This window comes from Babylonia areolata, chromosome 2, assembly GCF_041734735.1.
Source record: "Babylonia areolata isolate BAREFJ2019XMU chromosome 2, ASM4173473v1, whole genome shotgun sequence".
NCBI lineage: Eukaryota > Metazoa > Mollusca > Gastropoda > Neogastropoda > Buccinidae > Babylonia > Babylonia areolata.
The window spans coordinates 13,037,265-13,061,581 of record NC_134877.1 but is presented as its reverse complement, the minus strand read 5'-3'; the positions used below and the strand labels follow the sequence as shown (position 1 = coordinate 13,061,581).

Below are 24,317 nucleotides of genomic sequence, written 5' to 3'. Positions count from 1 at the left end.
CACATAACACAGACACACATACTACAATGTACAGCTGTGGTCTGCACACAGACACACATAACACAGACACACACATTCCACAATGTACAGCTGTGGTCTGCACACAGACACACATAACACAGACACACATACTACAATGTACAGCTGTGGTCTGCACACAGACACACACATACCACAATGTACAGCTGTGGTCTGCACACAGACACACACATACCACAATGTACAGCTGTGGTCTGCACACAGACACACACATACCACAATGTACAGCTGTGGTCTGCACACAGACACACACACATACCACAATGTACAGCTGCGGTCTGCACACAGACACACATAACACAGACACACTACAATGTACGGCTGTGGTCTGCACACAGACACACACATACCACAATGTACAGCTGTGGTCTGCACACAGACACACACATACCACAATGTACAGCTGTGGTCTGCACACAGACACACATACCACAACGTACAGCTGTGGTCTGCACACAGACACACACATACCACAATGTACAGCTGTGGTCTGCACACAGACACACACATACCACAATGTACAGCTGTGGTCTGCACACAGACACACACATACCACAATGTACAGCTGCGGTCTGCACACAGACACACACATACCACAATGTACAGCTGCGCTCTGCACACAGACACACATAACACAGACACACATACCACAACGTACAGCTGTGCTCTGCACACAGACACACACATATCATGATGTACTTACATTAACACTCTACTCAACCTCAGCCCAACACACGATTTATATAACAGGCTGACAGTTGGGTTAGCAGCAAAGTGAGAGATGTATGACCAATGGTTTCTCCACTGCAATGGGAAGCCATTTACAGCTTCGTCTTTTGTGAAGGACCACGACTCTCAAGCTAGGAGGCAAGATTGCAATTCTCTTAACAAACATTTTATTCTTAAGAAAATGAATGGAACATAACTGATCACACACCAAAACTTTTTGCCATCCATATAAAAAAAATAAAAAAGTACCCCTCAATAAAACACACACAGCAGCAAAGAGAGGGGAAGAAAAAAAAACCCAACCAAAACACTTTAAAAAAAAAAAAAGAAGAAGAAATAAATGAAGATAATCGTAATCACACAACCAAAACAAAGAAAACTGATCCAAGGTAAATCAAAGGGAGAAAACTACTGCCCTTCCCCCTCACCCTCTTCGGACACCAGACGGTCACCAAAGTTGCGAGTGCACTCATGGCACCACAGCTGAGCCACCACCTTCATCATGGGGGCCGCCACTCCAGGCTCCAGCTTGCCCGTGTGACTGCCTGCTGTGCGGGATGGCATGGAGTCCTGGGAGGTGGACCGCCCCAGTCCTCTCTCTGGACAACACACACACAATGTCATGGTCAGTGCACCGCCCCAGTCCTCTCTCTGGACAACACACACACAATGTCATGGTCAGTGCACCGCCCCAGTCCTCTCTCTGGACAACACACACACAATGTCATGGTCAGTGCACCGCCCCAGTCCTCTCTCTGGACAACACACACACAATGTCATGGTCAGTGCACCGCCCCAGTCCTCTCTCTGGACAACACACACACAATGTCATGGTCAGTGCACCGCCCCAGTCCTCTCTCTGGACAACACACACACAATGTCATGGTCAGTGCACCGCCCCAGTCCTCTCTCTGGACAACACACACAATGTCATGGTCAGTGCACCGCCCCAGTCCTCTCTCTGGACAACACACACACAATGTCATGGTCAGTGCACCGCTCCAGTCCTCTCTCTGGACAACACACACACAATGTCATGGTCAGTGCACCGCCCCAGTCCTCTCTCTGGACAACACACACACAATGTCATGGTCAGTGCACCGCCCCAGTCCTCTCTCTGGACAACACACACACAATGTCATGGTCAGTCAGTGCACCGCCCCAGTCCTCTCTCTGGACAACACACACACAATGTCATGGTCAGTGCACCGCCCCAGTCCTCTCTCTGGACAACACACACACAATGTCATGGTCAGCGCACTGCCCGAGTCCTATTTCAGAACAACTCACACAGAACATTACAGTCCTCTTTTTGAACAAAAAAACACACACACATCACAGTCCTTTTTCTGAACAAAACAACACACAGAACGTCATAATCCTCTTTCTGAACAACAAACACACATCACAGTCCTCAATCTGAACAGCACACACATATCAAAGTCCTCTTTCTGAACTAACATGTGTCACAGTCCTCTTTCTGAACAAACATGTGTCACAGTCCTCTTTCTGAACAACACACATGCGTCACAGTCCTCTTTCTGAACAACAAACACACATCACAGTCCTCTTTCTGAACAACACACATGCGTCACAGTCCTCTTTCTGAACAACAAACACGCGTCACAGTCCTCTTTCTGAACAACAAACATGCATCACAGTCCTCTTTCTGAACAACAAACATGCATCACAGTCCTCTTTCTGAACAAACACGCGTCACAGTCCTCTTTCTGAACAACAAACACACATCACAGTCCTCTTTCTAAACAACAAACACACATCACAGTCCTCTTTCTGAACAACAAACACGCGTCACAGTACTCGTTCTGAACAACACACACACATCACAGTCCTCTTTCTGAACAACACACACACATCACAGTCCTCTTTCTGAACAACACACACACATCACAGTCCTCTTTCTGAACAACAAACATGCGTCACAATTCTCTTTCTGACGTTCTGAACAACACACACACATCACAGTCCTCTTTCTGTACAACACACACATCACAGTCCTCTTTCTGAACAACACACACACATCACAGTCCTCTTTCTGAACAACAAACATGCGTCACAGTTCTCTTTCTGAACAACAAACACACATCACAGTCCTCTTTCTGAACAACACACACACATCACAGTCCTCTTTCTGAACAACAAACATGCGTCACAGTTCTCTTTCTGAACAACAAACACACATCACAGTCCTCTTTCTGAACAACACACACACACATCACAGTCCTCTTTCTGAACAACAAACTCACATCACAGCACTCTTTCTGAACAACAAACATGCGTCACAGTCCTCTTTCTGAACAACAAACACGCATCACAGTCCTCTTTCTGAACAACAAACATGCGTCACAGTCCTCTTTCTGAACAACACACACACATCACAGTCCTCTTTCTGAACAACAAACATGCGTCACAGTCCTCTTTCTGAACAACACACACACATCACAGTCCTCTTTCTGAACAACAAACACACATCACAGTCCTCTTTCTGAACAACAAACACACATCACAGTCCTCTTTCTGAACAACAAACACGCATCACAGTCCTCTTTCTGAACAACAAACATGCGTCACAGTCCTCTTTCTGAACAACACACACACAACATCATAGTCCTCTCTGAACAACAGATACAGATCATCATAATACTCTTTCTGAACGAGACGCACAAAGCGTCACAGCCAGTGCATCCAAACTCTGACCTGTCCCTTTCCTAAATCAATCACAATGCTGGTGAGGTATGGTCGAAAAGTAATCGACTACTGAAAAGATACTTTGAGGCTGACACAGGACCCTCAGCTGACATAAATGATTAAATCATACAATCATATAACTGCAGCCAACTGAGGGCAGACTTCATATAAGTATGCTTTGAAGCACTATCACAAATAAATATAGTCTGTAACCCTGTAATCTCTGAAGATGAGATCACAAGTGTTCTAGTTCTTCTTTGGCATTTGCTGGCTGCAACTCCCATGTTAACTAAAACAAGTCATGGAACAAAGACCTCATAATATTGTTTGCTTGTTTTTTGTTTAAAATTTTTAAATTTTTTTTTGCCTTTCAGGGTTTAAAAAAAGAAGAAAAAAAATTGTGGTTACTCTAGCATTCTTGTTTAAAAAGAAAAAAAGTTTCGTTTCGTTTTGTTCCCCAGATTCTCACATCGCCGAGTCACTCACTGGCTTCCTCCTTTTTCTTGGTGCGCATTTTGCGGATGCGTGAGCGTGGGGACATGAGGAGGATGCCCTGCACCACACGCGCCACGTCGTGCAGGGAGAAGATGTAGTGGGCGTGCACAGGCGTGGGCCGCAGCCTCTCCTTCACCGACTGGTATAGCTCCAACAGGCCCAGAGTCAGTGCCTGAACCAACATCCACTTCACATCACAGCATCACTTCAGTTTCACTTTCAATGAAGTGTCAGAACGGTCATACACATTTGTGTTGTGTGTCGTGTGTGTATCTGTGTGTGTGTGTGTGACTGAAACCTGACTGAATGACACAGGAAATTAATCATAAGCAACTAAAGGCAGCTCACAATCAACTCTAGTCAGCTGTGTAAATGACTCAGTGTTTGTAAAGTGCTCAGAGCTTGGTCTCTGACACAAGGCAAGGTGTAGCATAAGTATCCACATCAATCAACCAACAGCATGTTTCTGCTTTGAAATGTCATGTACCGTTAGAGGAGAACATATAAAGATAAAAGGCAGGGAATAAAACTAAAAAAATATTCAGCTGCATAACCAAGGGTATCAGACTTCACTGTATAACCAAGGCTATCAGATTTCACTGTCAAATCGAATCACTAAATAATGTACAGAACATGTTTCATTTATCATGTGCCCTTTCTTGTCCTATATATGTATTCAAGTACTTATGTTCAACGTGCATGTGTAATCAAAATTGGAATTTTTTTTTAAAAGGTTAAAAAAACAAACAAAAAAAACGAAAAAAAGTACAGAACACGGTCAGAAAAGAAAAGAAAAAGAAACTGAAGTGAGTGTTGGCACAGCAGAGTGAAGGGAGCGCACCCTGGCAAACTCAGTGTGGTGCTCCACAGAGTAGGTGGGGAACTCCTCCAGCCAGCTGTGCAGGGGTCGGGAGAACAGCGTCAGCAAGCCCTCCAGGTTGGGGCTGAACACCGTCACGTTGATGAACTGCCGTAGAGCCCGTGACGACAGCAGCTGGGAGGCCTGGCCCAGGCCCGAACCTGCAACACCACACACAGTGTCGCTACCTCCTCTCACATCACCACTGTTGTTTGCTGATGTGAGGACATGCGTTTCACTTTCTGTGTTCTTGTTGAAAGCTTTCGCCCACAGAAACAAGATGTGAACACATGTGTTCCACTTTCTGTGTTCTTGTTCAATGCTTTCGCCCACAGAAACAAGTCTATGTTTAGTTTAACTCACTCCAGATGATGGAATACTATAGCGTTCCTGATGTAAGGTAGCGTTCCGGATGACGGAATGCGATAGCGGTTTCGACAATTAAAATTTTTTCCACGTTTTCCTCATGGGGTAGCATAACAGTCGCAGCTACACCGGGCATTGCGAACGTGTTAAGGGTCGAAAGTGTCAAGGGTCAAAAGTTTCTTCATGAGATTCCGTAACAACACACTCCACAGTGAGCCAGCAAGTTCAGGACCCCACACGACAAGCTAATTTGCATACGTATTGACAATGGTGTTGCAGGCGATACAAGTGGAATTTTTTGGAAATTTTGGGAGCAAACTAGATCACAACAGTGGCTTTTACTGCTGCTGAAGTTACTGAAATGCTTCAAACTGAAAGTTTCGACATTGACGAGGATGATGAAGACATTGAATAAAGTATCTGCAGTGAAGAAAGCTACTGGCAAGTGGGTACTGATAGTGACTCAGCTTCTGAGAACAGTGATGAGGCAGGGGGGTGGGCCTTCACACGACGTGAGGAGAGGGGTCAGTGGGTCAAGTACAGTGAGCTTCATTCAGTTACTTTATGTCTTGTATATTTTGTGATGTTTTTCCTAACCCTAACAAATGGATCGTCTGTAGGGAAAAGCAAGGGAGAGAACTATTCGTCCGGAGTGAGTTAATGACGCATGGTCACACTCCCATCTGCCCATGTCTTTTTCTTCTTCTCTTTCTGTCTCTCTCCACTCTCTCTCTCTCTCTTTCTCCTTCTTTCTCTCCTTTCCTTCCCTTTGTTTGTTTTTCATATATTGGTGTTGTCCTCTATAATGGATGTTAACACGGAAGCCTTCACCCCTCCCTACCCCTATTGTCACGAGCAGAAAGGCCTGAACAATAAACCATTCAGACTTCAGATCTCTCACATCAAATGATAATAACAATGTGAATTTATTTCACTTCTACTGCGTGCACACACACACACACACACACACACACACACAGACACACACACACACAAAGAAGTACTCAATGAGAACAATGGAGAGGTGCAGAGGTTTTCTACATTAGTTTGCACAAGTTGCAAAATGCACCCCTCCTCTTTTATATTTTTTTAATTCAGCTTTATTTATTGCAGTAGAATAAAGAGAAAAAAAAAGCCGTCTTCTGTTGTATGTATGTCAACTGAAAAAAAGATAATATTAAGAAGATACATGAGTATAGTTAGAAAAGACTACAAAATACATTACACACACACACACACATATGCATACACACACACACACACAAACACACACATATGCACACACACACACACACACACACACAAACACACACACGCGCGCACACACACACACACACACACATGCACATACATACACACACATACACACACACACACAAACACGCACACATGCACACACACACACACACTGAGGTGTGACGTGTCATACCAGCAGCAGTGGGCAAGGTAGCAGCGGCAATGAAGGAGGCCTCAGGTGTGTGCTGGAACACCTGTCTGTGGTGGTCGTACAGCCCCCCACTGCTCAGCACGTCACGCAGCAACTCCACAGGGGGCTGGTAACCTTCACAGCGGTACGGGACAGTTAAAGGATTGGACTTTTCAATCTGAAGGTCCTAGGTTCGAATCTCGATAATGGCGCCTGGTGGGTAAAGGGTGTAGATTTTTCTGATCTCCCAAGTCAACATATGTGCAGACCTGCTTGTGCCTGAACCCCCTCTGTGTGTATATGCAAGCAGAAGATCAAATACACACGTTAAAGATGCTGTAATCAATGTCAGTGTTTGGTGGGTTATGGAAACAAGAACATACCCAGCATACACCCCCCCAAAAAAGGAGTGTGGCTGCCTACATGGCGGGGTAAAAATGGTCATAGACATGAAAGCCCAATCATGTACATAGGAGTGAAGATGGGAGTTGCAGCCCATCAAATGAAGAAGAAGTGCCAAGGTGTCAAAGCATGCAGACTGATCCACATACACTACACCACATCAGTTGTTTATGTAAATTTATCACATTTCATTGTTTCAAAATGGGACCACATGCCTGACCTTTCCATGAATGTAACATGCTGGTCAGGCCTTGATAGTCTGTTCTTGGTTTATGTGAAACAATTGACATAGAATGAATTAAAATCATTAGAAAGAATAAACAAAGAACAAAGAAATGAAAACAATAAAACATAGTAAAGTGAAATATATGTAGAGAATAAATAATGCGAATAAAAGAAGAACAAGAGAGGCAAGGCCTTCAAGACTCACTTGTGATAAATTAAGTCCCCTAGCATTAATTACAGAGTAATTTTCCTTTTTTACTATCTGCAGCAAAATGTTTGCAAAATAAATAAAAATTCCATGCTTAGCAAAAGAAGTTCCTGTTTGAACAAAAAATGATAATAATGACTCCTCTTGTTGTTGTGTCAGAATAAGAGGTCAAAGTGCCAAGTTTAGAGAATACAAAAAATATAAATATAACAAAAAAATATATAAATATAACAGTATATGCAGTTTGCATATAATTAGGCTTCTTTTTTATTTTTTTGTGCCCATCCCAGAGGTGCAATATTGTTTTAAACAAGGTTACTGGAAAGAACTGAATTTTACCTATTTTTATGCCAAATTTGGTGTCAACTGACAAAGCATTTGCAGAGAAAATGTCAATGTTAAAGTTTACCACGGACACACAGACACATGGACACACACACACACACACACACACACAGACAACCGAACACCGGGTTAAAACATAGACTCGCTTTGTTTACACAAGTGAGTCAAAAATGGGTCACTGTCACAAACCAACGCACATCCAGACATTTCTAGGGATCGCTTCACAGCAAAACACAAGTCACTATCATCTTTCTGTTGACTAAGAAATTTATCAAAAACATACAGACATGAACAACAGGAAATCTGGAATAACTGAATGATTCATTATCTCATATTTAAGTTCATAATGTGTTAAAAAAAAAAAATTTAAAAAAAATGTGTGTTAGAAAGAGATTCAAGTCACTGTACTCCTTTATTTTTTTTTTTATCTCTCTGAAAATAACTTCACATAGCGTTTCATTTGAATCTAAATTGATATTTTATAAGATGTTTCGAAGGAATATTTTTATGTGGTTTCTTGGCTTTGTCATCAAGATAACTTGATGTAAAAAAAAAAAAAGTCAGTCATCATCTTCCTTTCCACTTCAGAAGCTGGTGTACATGAAAATGTTTCTGAACTGGATCTTCTGAACTCAAAATTCAGACACATGCAATGACAAGACTCTGAGTTTTTGTAAAAATCTGCTCATGGTCCACAATATATACTCCAAATGACCAGGTGTTGTGACTTTACCTCTGTAAACTATAAGTTATAAATCAAAGGGGGTGAGGAGCCAAAAGTACTTTCAGTTTCTCTGTTTGGGTGGAGTAGTATTTTGCACAGGTCTGGAATCAGACCCACGCCAGATTAGATTATGCACCAGCGGGTCTTGGTATTGTATGTGTAATCAAAAAGGTGTTTTCAGTCAGTAATGGTAAGCTAATACCACATCATGGGCTGTAAAGATACCACCTCCAAAACCCACGTGCCTCTCACATTCCAAATCAAATCAAATCAAATCAAGTCATGCAAACCACACAGGGACCATTTCAGGGCTCATCACCCGTCAGTTCTTTAACTCTTTCTGCATGAACGACAAAATATGAGACATTTTACTGCTGCCTATGGCATTGAAGTGCTTGTAACAGAAGGTTCTGTGACTGAAGGGGTGGATGAAGACAAAGAATACCACAACAAAAGCTACAGATGGCTTGGCTATGAAGACACCTGCTGGACATCAGATGGGCTCTCTGTAGGGGAAAGAGAAGTCGAAAACTGGCCGTCCCCAGTGAATTAAAACCAGTCAAGAAACAAAATGATGTTAAAAGATCGATCAAAACAACGGTGAAAGAACCAGTTCACTCACGTCTTGCTTAACCCATGTGAAACTGAAACCACATCAATACCAGTCAAAAAGCAAAATGATGTTAAATTTTAGATTGATCAAAACAATGGTAAAAGAACCAATTCACTCCCGTCTTGCTTAACCCATGTGAAACTGAAAACACGATAACCCTCACCTCCTACGCTGGGCCCCATGCTGAGGTCGTCGATGAAGAACAGGTGGCGCTGTGTGCCCTGACTGCCGGCTCCCCCTGCCCCGGGGCCCGGCATCACGCCCATGGCACGGCTCTGGATTTCGTGGACGTGGCCGATAATGGAGGTATGCATCATGGCGGCCGTCAGCCCAGGGGACATCACCATGGTGGAGCAGGTGTGCTTGGGCAACACCAGGTGCTGGATCAGGGCCGTCTTGCCCACACCGGGTGCACCGGCCAGCAGCACCGGGTGGTGGTTGGACACCGTCAGGTCCAGCAGGTAGCTGTAGCGCTCCACCTGTACACAGCAATAGCCACATTGGGCTTTCAATCTGATGGTCCTGGGTTCGAATCTCAGTAATGGCACCTGGTGGGTAAAGGTTGTAGATTTTTCTGCTCTCCCAGGTCAACATAATGTGCAGACCTGCTAGTGCCTGAACCCCTTTTGTGTGTATATGCATGAAGATGCGCATGTTAAAGATCATGTGATCCATGTCAGCATTCGGTGGGTTACGGAAACATGAACATACCCAGCATGTACACCCCCCAAAACGGAGTATGGCTGCCTTCATGCACAACAGAAACATACATGACAGAAAACCTAGACAAAAGAGCTGGAATCCACCAAAAGATGAAGACTTTAAGCCCTGATAAATACACACACTCGCTTAAAAAAATCATACACATGCCGTTGTTGTAAATGTACAGGAAAGCCTGGGACTCACATCAGGAGTGAGGAAGAAGGTGCCGCCGATGGATTTGATCTTGTCCTGCTGGCGGTCTGACCACCTGACGAAGGCCCCGGAGCTCTCGTCCACGTAGTAATCGAACACCTGGCCCCACACAGGCATGCGCACAGAGTGCACGGCACGGTACAGCATGTCCTGAGCAAACTTGCTGAACCGATCCTTGAACCTGCACCAGTGGCCATTGTGATGTGACTGATGTGAAGGAACAATTCACAGTCTTCACTGAGAAACACATAACTTGTGTGTGTGTGTGTGTGTGTGTGTGTGTGTGCGCGGGTGTGTGTGTGTGTGCACGCACGTGTGCGTGCGTGCGTGCGTGTGTGTGTCTATGTGTGTGTGTGTGTGTGCGCGTGCGTGCGTGTGTGAGAGAGTGTCTGTATGTGTGTTTGTGTGTGTGTGTGTGTGTGTGTGTGTGTGTTTGTGTCTATGTGTGCGTGTGCGTGTGTGTGTGTGTGTGTGTTTGTGTGCATGTGTGCACATACACATATGTGTGTGTTGTTGTTTTCCTGTTGTTTTATTTTGTCTGAATGAACTAGGTATACCTGTAGGACAGAAAAAGAACTCATTTGCCAATCAGGGACGGCATTCCTGATCTCTTCGTGAAAACCAACAGCTCCAGCTTGCTGTGGTGCCAGAACATGCCATACTTTGGGAAATCAAAAACCTTAACAAGTGTCCATGCACATGTCTGTGTATACACACAGGCATTTGGGTGTGGGTGGGTGTAAGCATGTGCCCATAAATATCCCACAGCACATGTAAAGGTAACATCATTTTCCAGTAGCTCAAATCAGTGTAGCTCCGCTGTTTATATACGTGAGAAATTCAGACAAAGACTGACACAAGCTGAACCCCTCACTGTCACCCACCTGTCATGAAGATGTCCCCCAAATGCCCAGATGTAGGAGAAGGCAAACATGCCCTTCAGGATGTCGATGTAGTGGGGGATGAGGCTCTCTATCTGGGAGCTGTCCGTCAGTCGGCTGGCCATCTGGCGGGACAGTGAACCATCGCCGGGTCTGCCACTGTTCGGGCCAACTGAAAGAGCACACACAGTCCCACAGCTTGATTCACTTTGTAAAACAAAGTAACACAGTCCCACAGCTTGATTCACTTTGTAAAACAAAGTAACACAGTCCCACAGCTTGATTCACTTTGTAAAACAAAGTAACACAGTCCCACAGCTTGATTCACTCTGTAAAACAAAGTAACACAGTCCCACAGCTTGATTCACTCTGTAAAACAAAGTAACACAGTCCCACAGCTTGATTCACTCTGTAAAACAAAGTAACACAGTCCCACAGCTTGATTCACTTTGTAAAACAAAGTAACAGTCCCACAGCTTGATTCACTCTGTAAAACAAAGTAACACAGTCCCACAGCTTGATTCACTCTGTAAAACAAAGTAACACAGTCCCACAGCTTGATTCACTTTGTAAAACAAAGTAACAGTCCCACAGCTTGATTCACTTTGTAAAACAAAGTAACACAGTCCCACAGCTTGATTCACTCTGTAAAACAAAGTAACACAGTCCCACAGCTTGATTCACTCTGTAAAACAAAGTAACACAGTCCCACAGCGTGATTCACTATTTAAAACAAAGTAACAGTCCCACAGCTCGGCGGCACCTTCTTCCTCACTTTGTAAAACAAAGTAACACAGTCCCACAGCTTGATTCACTATGTAAAACAAAGTAACACAGTCCCACAGCTTGATTCACTTTGTAAAACAAAGTAAAAAAACAACAACACAAAACAACAACTAGAGAAACAATGAAGATTTTGGAACAGCAGAAGTCTGCTGAAGGTGAGATGAGAAAAAGTTAATGAATGATATATAAATCTATAACATTCACACACAGTTTGTCTGTCTGTCTGCCTCTAGCTCTCAAACCCACCCTCTTTTGCTCTTCCCCCTCTTTCACTTTCACACAAATGAGTCACCTGTGATATAATACTTAAATATTTAATGCCCACCTCTGTTCAAAACTGGCAGGAGAGAGAGACCGTGTCTCTGCAAGCGCATGTGTACAATGATGCAGAAACTGTGTGCATGTGTGTCTCTGAGTGTTTGTATTCCTGTGTCGCATTTGTGTAATGATACATGCCCATGCCTGCAGATACACCTCATACAGTAAAAGAGTTCAGTCAGTGAACTTCACACAGGTCACTTGTTATACGACAAACATTTCCTGAGCAGTACAACATGGAACTTCACACATGTCACTGGTTATATGATAAACATTTCCTGAACAGTACAACATGGAACTTCACACAGGTCACTTGTTATACGACAAACATTTCCTGAGCAGTACAACATGGAACTTCACACAGGTCACTTGTTATATGATAAACATTTCCTGAGCAGTACAACATGGAACTTCACACAGGTCACTTGTTATACGATAAACATTTCCTGAGCAGTACAACATGGAACTTCACACAGGTCACTTGTTATACGATAAATATTTCCTGAGCAGTACAACATGGAACTTCACACAGGTCACTTGTTATACGATAAACATTTCCTGAGCAGTACAACATGGAACTTCACACGTGTCACTTGTTATACTATAAACATTTCCTGAGCAGTACAACATGGAACTTCACACAGGTCACTTGTCATACTATAAACATTTCCTGAGCAGTACAACATGGAACTTCACACAGGTCACTTGTCATACTATAAACATTTCCTGAGCAGTACAACAAGGAACTTCACACAGGTCACTTGTCATACTATAAACATTTCCTGAGCAGTACAACATGGAAGTGGTAGGACAGAGATGACATCTGCAGAAGCACACAAGACAAGGTTAGACAGGCTGTAGGTCCCATAGTATTTTACAGTCAATGGGACAGTGACTTCACATCGCTATGGCTTGGCATTGGAAGGTGGGGCCCAGTCCACTGCTTCCACTGCTTTCACCTTTCCTGGCCAAACTCAGACCCCCATCCACAGCTGTTTCCAGGGAGGAAAACCGGAGTGAAGTGCCTTTCCCAAGGATGCCACACCAGGCTGGAATGGGGCCTGGAACTGGTGAACACTGGATCAGAAATTCAATGCCAAGCCAGTTCTGCCACAGCACCTATGTGTGTACAAGATAGCCAGATAACTGTGTGATAGTCAGTCCTGTCCGACTTTGACCGTCAAAAGAGCAGAGGAGGCAACAGCCATCCCAACTATGTGGGCTAGAATCTGATTATAGTGTTGAGTGTCTTGCCCAAGCTATATCCCCACTCTCTCGGCCAAGAGAGTTTTAGAACAGTCAGCATTGAGGAAGGTCCCCAAAAAGCCAACTAGCCCCCAAGGCTGCAGCGCTAAGAGCCAGTGCGATCTTGCCTCCTGGTTTGTGAGTCACAGCCAGGAAAGCAGTGAGGGGGTGAACTGACCGTCCACATCGTCCACTCTGTTCTTCTTCTCCAGCTCCTCCCGCAGCACCACTTTGTCCAGCAGCGCCGAGAAGATCTTCAGGAAGCTGGTGACCTCCATGACCCCGCTGATGGTGGTGTTGACGTGTCGGGCGTGCCAGCCCACGTCGGTCAGCATGGCCGTGCAGCACTCCGCGTCCAGGAACTTCAGGGTGGGCGGGAACACTTCATGGATCAGCTCCTCCACGATCCGCAGGCTGTGTGCACACACACACAGGCAGGTGTTTATGTATGTGTGTGTTGACACACACACATGCATGTACAGACACACACACACATATGCACAAACCCACACATGCACACACACACACACATACACACCCACACATACACACATGCACACCCACACACACATGCACAAACATACATATGCACAGACATACACACATACACACCAACACACCCACACACACAAACACACCAACACACATGCACACCCCCACACAAAAACACATGCACATTGCATGCCCACCCACACAAACACAAACACGCACACCCACCCACACAAACACAAACATGCCCACTCACTCACACAAACACACACATTCACACTCACTCACACAAACACACACATGCACACCCACCCACACAAACACACACATGCACACTCACTCACACAAACACACACATGCACACCCACCCACACAAACACACACATGCACACCCACCCACACAAACACACACATGCACACCCACTCACACAAACACACACATGCACACCCACTCACACAAACACACCCATGCACACCCACCCACACAAACACACACATGCACACCCACCCACACAAACACACATATGCACACTCACCCACGCAAACACACACATGCACTCTGATAAATGTGTAACAACAGAAAACTAACCTAACTTTCAATAGTAAAAAAATGACTAAAATCCACAGTTTTCAAACGTAACTGGGCAATGGTCTTTCATATTCAACGTTTTTCCTCAGTTTCATAAATTCTCAAAAATTCAACCATTCCTCTTTACCACAGACGAGCTATTTAGAAACCAAAACATGCAAACCTGACTGAACACTCATGTATTTCAAGGAATAAATCGATGTTGAAAATCACCAATCACAGCAGTCTACCTCTCTTCCTCCCAGCCCCCCAGTACTGACAGTTTCAGTTTCAGTTTCACTTTCTCAAGGAGGCGTCACTGCGTTCGGACAAATCCATACACGCTACACCACATCTGTTGAGCAGATGCCTGACCAGCAGCATAACCCAACGCGCTTAGTCAGGCCTTGAGTGCATGCTTACATATTTGTGTACCTATGAAAGTGGATTTCATTTTTACGTAATTTCGCCAGAGGACAACACTCTCGTTGCCATGGGTTCTTTTTCAGTGCGCCAAGTGCGTGCTGCACACGGGACCTCGGTTTATCGTCTCATCCGAAAGACTAGACGCTCAGTTTGATTTTCCGGTCAAACTTGGGAGAAAGGGCGAGAGCGGGATTCGAACCCACACCCTCACGGACTCTCTGTATTGGCAGCTGAGCGTCTTAACCATACTGACAGAAAGAAAGAACAGTACAAAAATAGCAGCGTGTCATCTGGCATGTTTCAAACTGATGAAACAAGTCCATGAAATGTTGACAGCTGCACAGTTCCTTGATCCACACTTCTCACTGCACAGTATATATCCCATTAGTCGACAGACAATTTTTCAGTTTCAGTTTCAGTTTCAGTAGCTCAAGGAGGCGTCACTGCGTTCAGACAAATCCATATACGCTACACCACATCTGCCAAGCAGATGCCTGACCAGCAGCGTAACCCAATGCGCTTAGTCAGGCCTTGAGAAAAAAAAAAAAAGAAAAAGAAAAAAAAGGTGAATAAATAACAGATAAGCGTACATAAATAAATAAATAAATAATAATTATAATATAAAAAAAATTTAGAAAAATATAGACAATTTTTCAGTGATCAAAAATGATAATTACAAACATTATCAAAAGAACATGTTTGACAATTTCTATGAATTACCAAACAACATTTTTTCAAATCTATTTTCATGTTCTATAATTTCTCAAAAATCAATTTAACACACACACACACACACACACACACACACAAAAAAGCTGACAAACTGAAGTGGTAACTTGGAGCGATGTCCGAACCCCCTACCTGCCAGCAGTAAGGAGCCACCTGGCCTTGGCGGTCTGTTTCCAGGTGTGGTAGAGAGCCCCCCACTGCATGTTGGAGTCACCGCAGTGCACCACTGTGCAGCGTGACACCGCCGACGGCGACGCATTGCTCAGACACCCAGTCTCAAAGATCAGGGAGGTCGTGTCTGGTGAAGGAAACAGAAATGACAGCTGTGGCTTTTCTTTTTGTGTTGTGTTGTGTTGTGTTGTGTTGTGTTGTGTTGTATTTGCATTGTATTTGTATTGTATTGTATTGTACTTATATTGTATTGTATTGCATTGTGTTGCATTGCATTGCATTGCATTGTGTTGTGTTGTATTTGCATTGTATTGTATTTGCATTGTACTGTATTGTATTTGCAATGTATTGTATTGTACTGAACTTACTGTACTGTACTGCATTGTATTGTATTGCATTGTGGTGTACTGTATTGTATTGTACTGTACTGCACTGTACTATACCGTGTTGCATTGTATTGTGGTGTACTGTACTGTACTGTACCGTACTGTACTGTACTGTACTATATTGTATTGTATTAATCTCTTGTCACAACAGATTTCTCTGTGTGAAATTTGGGCTGCTCTCTCCAGGGAGAAAGCGCTGAGAGCGCCACCCATTTTTTCCTGCCTGCAATTATATCTATTTTCCTACTGAAGTGGATTTTTCTACATAATTTTGCCAGGGACAACCCTTTTGTTGCTGTGGGTTCTTTTACATGCCCTAAATGCGTGCTGCACACAGGACCTTGAATTATAATCTCATCCGAATGACTTAACTTAAATTTAGATGTCTGGACAAATCATTTCACCTTTCTTGATGTAAATGTCTTATGATTGTCACAGATCTTAAACAAATCAAGGGAACTAGATCTTTGCTCAGAGTGGCGTCCCATGCCAGTGACTTCCATCAGGAAGGAAGAGTAAACAGAGTTTTGTGGTTACGACAGCTTTCTGCCTTTCTTTCTGGTGTGACAGTATTAGTTTACAGCTCTTGATTCATGGCTGATTTTGATGGGCTGTGTAGCATGTTGGTTCCCAGTAATATGATTGCTAGCTGAATCCCCATCTCTGTTATAATAGTAATATATCAACAAAATACAATTTTTTTTTAAACACATGGATTAACATTTTGTCCCACTGAAAGTAGAAGCGTTTCTTTTCCATAGCTCTTTGACTAGTAGTAGAAAAAAAAAATCCAGTTCACTCAGAAACAGCTTCCACACAAGAGAAGAGGAGGAACAGGATCAAAATGTACTCACCTCGGAGTTGCACCCCCTCTCCATTGGTCAGAGCTAACCGCTGCTCTCCATCGTACAGCGTCTTCATGCCCTCCGTCCACGCAGGGTCAAGGTCGCCGTCCAGGATAAGCCAGCGCAGCAGCTGGGAGGGGAGGTCAGCCTGCTGCTTTTTGTCTCTCCTCTCAGAGTTGTGCAGGTTGTCCATGTAGGTCTTGTTGGCCAGCCACATGAAGAAGGAGTCCTGGGCGATCTTTCCCAGCAGCCCTCCGTGCCACAACCCGTCCTTGAACTCTCCCAACAGCTGCACCATCAGAATGGTGACAATGTTCACACCGCTACCACACACGTTTGTTTAAATTATGATAATAATGTGAATGTTTATGGCACCTATTCTCTGCCATCAGAGTGGTGGCAATGTTCACACCGCTACCGCACACGTTTGTTTAAATTATGATAATAATGTGAATGTTTATGGTGCCTATTCTCTGCCATCAGAATGGTGACAATGTTCACACTGGTACCGCACACGTTTGTCTAAATTATGATAATAATGTGAATGTTTATGGTGCCTATTCTCTGGCATCAGAATGGTGACAATGTTCACACTGGTACCGCACACGTTTGTTTAAATTATGACAAGAATGTGAATGTATATGGTGTCTATTCTCTGCCATCAGAACGGTGACAATGTTCACACTGGTACCTTACACGTTTGTTTAAATTATTATAATAATGTGAATGTTTATGGCGCATATTCACTGCCATCAGAGTGGTGACAATGTTCACACTGGTACCGCACACATTTGTTTAAATTATGATAATAATGTGAATGTTTATGGCGCCTATTCTCTGCCATCAGAATGGTGACAATGTTCACACTGGTACTGCACATGTTTGTTTAAATCATAATAGTAATGCGAATGTATAAGGCCCTTATTCTTTGCCATCAGAATGGTGACAGTGTTCACACTGATACTGCCAGTCTGAAAGAAAAAAAATCCTCTGAAATCAACTTCTCTTCCGCTGAAAATAGCGGTTCCCCTGAAAGCTCCCCAGCCTGATTCATACAAAACAATACAAGCATTTGGCTGAAGACGAAGAAGAAGAAGGAGAAGAAGAAGAAGGAGAAGAAGAAGAAGAAGAAGGAGATGAAGTGTGACTGACCTGTTTGGGTTCCATGGCAGTGGGCACGACCCTGACCACATCCACCTTGGGGAAGTCGGCCACCTCCTTGGGGTGTAGGACCTTGCGGTGCTCCTCGGCCTGGCTCTGGATGTTCTTCGCCATGGAGATGTTCTGCTTCAGCTGACGCAGCTTCTTCAGCCCCACAGACGCCTTGGGCTTCAGGTCTTGGTCAATGTCCTTCAGAAACTGTAGGCAATAACAATAATAATGATAATAATAATAACCACAATAATGATAGTAATGATAAGAAGAAGAAGAAGAATAGCAACAACAGCAATGGATGCTTATACAACACTCTATTCAGAAACCTCCTGTAGGTGCTTCATAAACCACAAATATTGTGTATACCACATTACATCAATGTTAAATACACACACCAAAATGTACCTAGCAGACTATACACACAGATAAACACAATACATATATACAAATAAACATACATTCATGCATACTTATATTCATACCTGCCCACCTCCCCACACAAACTGAAAATAAATTCAGTCCTCCTCATGAATTTCACAAAACTTAATCCAAAAATTCTTTTAATGGAATGAAATTGTTTCCAGCCTGCTGCTAATATGCATAAACAGGCTCATTATTCTGAACTACTTCTGTGTCATCATGAGAAAAGGACAAAGTGATTCACTAAAGCCATCAAATCATTTGGTCAATCAGTAAGTCCCTCTAAATTTAAATCATTTATTATTGCTATGATAATGAGGATGTTTGTTCACTGTTTGGTACAAACATCATCAATTAAAATTGGGCAGCCATTAAATGATGCTACACATCCAGGTAGCTATGAAAGCACCTCATCATATGCTGTGTTGCAGTCTGATCCCAAAAACATTGTGATGGCTGTTCACTTCGTCAGCAAAACCTCTCTTTTTCCCACTGATACGAGAGATCCATAATCCTATGGGACGGACCCAAGGTATGCATGTACCCACATTCACCTTGACTCTCTTCTCAAGGTGACTTACGAGAAGGCACGACAATGAAATAAAATGTGACAGGGGAGTCCATAAAAATTACTAAGATATAAAACTGTTGGATGTAAACCAAGACTCATTTTTGATCAGAAGCATCCAGCGTTTCATACCGTGGCTCTGTCGTCAGTGACTGCATTGAAATGAAGCCAAGACCTATGGTGTGAATTTTTGGACCCTTCTTATCAAAAGTGAATCTTGTTTTACAACCCACAGCTTTTATAAACTTTCTCCATCCGATTTGTGAGAACAAAGAAGACCATGCTGCAAACCTTCTGGAGACATTTCTAAAGACCTAAAGGTGGGAGGAGCTTTTCAAGAAGGGAGGAGTTTTCCAAAATCTAAAAGTGGGAGGAGTTTTTCAAGACCTAATAGTGGGAGGAGTTTTTCAAGATCTAAAAGTGGGAGGAGTTTTCATAAACCTAATAGTGGGAGGAGCTTTTCAAGAAGGGAGGAGTTTTCCAAAATCTAAAAGTGGGAGGAGTTTTCATAAAACCTAATAGTGGGAGGAGTTTTTCAAGACCTAAAAGTGGGAGGAGTTTTTCAAGACCTAAAAGTGGGAGGAGTTTTCCAAAACCTAAAAGAGGGAGGAGTTTTCCAAAACCTAAAAGTGGGAGGAGTTTTTCAAGACCTAAAAGGGGGAGGAGTTTTTCAAGACCTAAAAGTGAGAGGAATTTTTCAGGACCTAAAAGAAGAAGTTTTTCAAGACCAAAAAGAAAGACCTAAAAGAAGGAGTTTTTCAAGACCTAAAAGTGGGAGGGGCTTTTCATTCTGATTACACCAACAGCACTTGATGTATTTCCACATTGTACAGTTACATTTAATTAGCACTGCCTCCTGTTTTTCTTTTTTAACATGTGACTGACCAACAACACACATTTTGGCCATCAAGTAACTAGGAATAATCATATTTTCTTTTAAGAATGATCTAACTCTTTATTTAAGAATGATCTAACTCTTTATAAATCCACATGTAACAAATGGATCACATGTTATACAACTTAACAATATTCCTGATCACACTCATAATACTCATACAGTACACGCTTGATACACGGAGAGAGTGGAAACCACAACAGGTGATATATGAGATAATGATCACATGACAAAAATCGCATCTTTGTAAACTTACCTCATAAAGGATGAAAATAAAAATTTTAAATTAGGAGAAAACACACACTCATATTACAATATATTTACAATGATATAGTGGCAAAGTCCACTGGTGAAAACTATGGACACTCACAGAGAGTGGGAGCTTTCAGTACCAGAATCAATTCTTACCACGTAGCCCCACACAATGAGTGTACAGTGAGCAGGCAAACACCTATAACATGCACAAACCAATACCACAGTACCTGTACACACACACAATGATTTAGCTGTGCAGTAGAAAGGAAAGGACATCACAAAGTACATGATCAGCTAAAGTCCAGGTGTTGTAATTATGTGACTGTACTGTCCATGAACATCATTTACAATTTACATTGTCATTATCTGGTTTTACAAAATTTCAAACAAGCAATAATGGGTTGCTTATAAAAATGTATACCAAACATCTGAGACTGAGAGAATACCGTCCTCAATCCATTGAAGATATATCTTTATTCATGATTCCCTATGGTACACTGCTTTCATAACTTAAAAAAAAAATCATTCCACAGAGCAAACCAAGGCATACAAAACAAGTAAAGGTATGTCAAAAAAACTGAAGCATGCTCCTGAAGGGAAAAAAAAGAGCACTTTGTCACATGCACAATACTCACCAGCAGGGCTGTGAACAGCAGTAATCATGTCTTGGTGAAAAAAGCCAACAACCCACACTACCATCCCACACCCACATGGACAGCCATCAACTTTGTACAGGGAGTGTTGCACTTCAAAGAGCAATGTTTCAGCTTTCTGAGTGTTTGAGACCAGGCTTTGACACACAGCCAACAGACCTGGAGGAATCTGGTGAACAGTTCTTCAGTGCAGTCCCCCAGTGACTCTCTTAAGGGAGAACTTTACAGTACTTGTTTCCCTTAGAATTTTCAGTGGCAAATAAAAGTGCTGACTGGCAGACAGGCATGAGCTGAATTTTTTTTAAATTCACTAACAGAATCACAAAGATATAATAAACTTTAGTCCCAGCAGACCACAGCAACCAACATTGGGTTGCTAAGCCAAAATATATAATAAATAAACAAAAGAACAAAATAAAACACCCATTCTTATTTTGGTAAATGGTACAAATACTCTGGGGAAGGTGTATGATACATGATTTTGTATTTAGTAAAGAATGACATGAATATCTAATTAGTTTACTTCAGTATTACAAATTTAAACTGACGATTCATATCAATATCACATATCTACATTCACAAAAGAAGTGCTGATTACAAGCATTAGATCAAGCAGATTCTGTCAGTCACTTTATTGGTTCACTATTTATGCATGTTTACAATATCACAGTAATGACAATATTAACTGCTTACTATCAACAGCATACACTGTTATCAATGAAACAGCCGCTGGTGGAAACTTTCTAAAACTGATCAGATTTACTGCTTATAGATGTCAAACTGATCAGATCTGTTATTAGAAGCTATTTTCTCTACTTTCAAATGGAAATCTCACCTACATCCACTACTTTCAACAGACAATCACACCAACATTTTCAACAATATTAACCATTTTCCAGTGACAATCTCAGCTACATCCACTTCTATCAAACAACAAACTCTATGTTATAATATGTCAGTACCCACATGAACACATTACAACTGATATTCAACAGCATTCATTAGAAGCTAAATTCACAAGACAGGACTGCCAATAAATGTCAATGATGGACTTGTCTGCCATTCCTGACAAAACACCAAAGCACTGGGGTCAATGACGCATAAACTCCATGAAGATATACACAGCAGAATCCCATCAACACAAGTGCGATTAACATGAGATCGAGAATTTTCAGACATTTCCAATTACAAACAGCTTTCTATTCCTCTCTTTACAGTTTAGTTTTTGTCGTTTATTTCTATCATGCATTGCATATCCAGCCCATATGATCAAGTCTCTATGATGAAAGATAAGAAGTCAGTTCTCCTCCATGACTGGCCTCTTTCAACTGGTCGCCAGATCATATTCTGGGAGAACAGCTTGGATTGCACAGAGAAGAAAATCTGAGAACCTATACCAGTGAAAGCTTGGACTGCAATCATAGCTTTACCCAGTCCGTCAGTGAAGGGAAAAAGAAAAACAGTCTCCATCAGCACAGAAAAGCTTCCTGATCTGGACAGTGGCCAGTGCTGACGTCATTCATGGATATTGTACGTCTGAAGAGGCTTCCTTTCCTTAACATCAGTGTTGGATACTGTACTTCTGAAGAGGCTTCCTTTCCTTAACATCAGTGTTGGATAAAAACAAGTGGATTTATCTTGTACCCTGAAACTTGTGTTAAGTGGATTCCACTGTATATATTTAGCAGATTAGTATTTTAAAAATATATATATACATATACATACATCAATAGCTAGAGTTTGAACCTTTTTCACCCTCTACCCTTTCTACCATGCTAATTAAAAAATAAAAATAAAATAAAAAAAGAAGAAAATATCACAACTAATCATTTTAAACTTTTTTTTTCTATTTATTTTTGCATCTTTAATAGGTGTTATGTATAATAGAAAAAAATTAAAATTTGATTTTTATCTAAAATCTTTTTTTTTTTTTTTCTGATAGCCTACTCACAGCATCATTATATCTACCAGTCTCCCTTTCTTTTCCAGGTGTTGATCAGACCACAAGTCCACCCAAACACCCACAAAGCCTGTCCATCACCATCCACACATGTCCCTCCACCCGCCCTTCCACCCAACTTTAGTGCTCTGAGCCCCTGAGCTGAGGCAGAGCACAGACACAAATACTGATCAGTATTATTATTATCACTGCTGTCCCTCAGTGTGTTCACTTCAATACATAACACTCCCAAGCTTCATGGCAACCAGCGGTGTGTGTGTGTGTGTGTGTGTGTGTGTGTGTGTGTGTGTGTGTGTGTGTGTGTGTGTGATCTGGCAGGGCTACAACAAGGGAGAGAAGCAGGGAATGAGCTACATGAAGGCCAGGCACTCAGTGTTTACTCACTGGGTCGGAAGAAGAAGCAGTGCTCTCTGCCTCTTGTCCTCGCAGAATCTATGAGAGCATCAGTTTATAGGTACAGCCAGTGATCAATCAGTGATAAAAGCACACAACTGGGTATAGCACACACAAGAACAGGTCATCGCTGTTTGGCTGCTAAAAAAAAGATATAAAGAAACGAAAAAGAGAAAAATCCAAAAGAGTCCTTGGAAATGAATAAACAAATAAAACACCAATGCAAATGTAGGTGCCCAAGGTGCTGTGGAAGAAGTGCACTTCATCATACTGAGCAACAGAAAACAGGTTCCTCTGTGCTGTAAAGTAAGGTGTGCTGTGTGTGGTGTGATGTAGGCAAAATGCAGTATGGCATGCATGTCCTGTGGATTTACATAACACTGTGTTGTGTGATGTTCTGCTGTTCAGCACTGTGTTATGTGTTGCGCTGTGCTTTTTTTGTTGAAGTTTTATGTGTTAGAGCACAGTGCAATTTCAACTGATGTGGTTTGCATGTGGTGTGGTGTGGTGTGCTGTGGAGTTGCATTATGCTGTGTTATACCATGCTGTGTTGTGTGTTAAGCTGAAGTGCAGAGCTGAGTAATGCAGTGTAACATGGTGTGCACTGTGTTGAGCTGTGTACTGCTGTACAGTGCAAGAAGAAAGGCCATAAATGTGCGATTACACAAAGAAATAGAACCATTTATTACAAACATAAACACAGAAGAAAAGCTATTCAATAAATAAGGAAAAAGCAGAACTGCAAGCCAAGAGCCCAGCTCAGTAAATCCAACAGATATTCAAGTGGAGCTACACTGATTCATGCACTTAATCAAAGCCATTCTGAAAAGAAAAAAGAACACAGAAAACTAGATAAATGCCTTCACCATACATTGTACTGTTTTCTTCCCTCTGTGGCACTGTGCTGTGCTGTGTTTTGGTGTGCTTTGCTACAATGCATCGTACTGTTTCATACTGCACTGAATATGCTGTAAAAGCAAATCACTCAACTGATGCACCGCAACCACTTTTCATGAGAGATGAATCTGCTTTTCTGATTAACGGAATCAACAAGAGTTTATCCCAAACCATAGTTATGACACAAACAATTTAATCACACAATTAATTCTGATGGGTGTC

At 42.4% G+C, this 24,317-nt stretch overlaps 1 protein-coding gene across 5 annotated transcripts in view; it reads right to left on the bottom strand.

Annotated features, from left to right (window-relative positions):
* LOC143297916 (dynein heavy chain domain-containing protein 1-like) overlaps positions 1–24,317 on the bottom strand; it is a 186,789-nt gene that overhangs the window by 71,630 nt on the left and 90,842 nt on the right. For 4 of the 5 annotated variants that reach the window (XM_076610490.1, XM_076610509.1, XM_076610526.1 and 1 more), the window contains exons 48-59: positions 23,190–23,237; positions 18,052–18,258; positions 16,909–17,188; positions 15,630–15,795; positions 13,464–13,699; positions 10,940–11,108; positions 10,047–10,236; positions 9,304–9,619; positions 6,627–6,758; positions 4,814–4,992; positions 3,964–4,144; positions 1,197–1,367 (exon numbers count right to left, since the gene is read on the bottom strand). In XM_076610490.1, coding sequence (XP_076466605.1) covers positions 1,197–1,367; positions 3,964–4,144; positions 4,814–4,992; positions 6,627–6,758; positions 9,304–9,619; positions 10,047–10,236; positions 10,940–11,108; positions 13,464–13,699; positions 15,630–15,795; positions 16,909–17,188; positions 18,052–18,258; positions 23,190–23,237 — 2,275 coding nt within the window. The remainder of the gene's footprint in view (positions 1–1,196; positions 1,368–3,963; positions 4,145–4,813; positions 4,993–6,626; positions 6,759–9,303; positions 9,620–10,046; positions 10,237–10,939; positions 11,109–13,463; positions 13,700–15,629; positions 15,796–16,908; positions 17,189–18,051; positions 18,259–23,189; positions 23,238–24,317) is intronic. The other variant, XM_076610517.1, reaches the window with a different exon arrangement.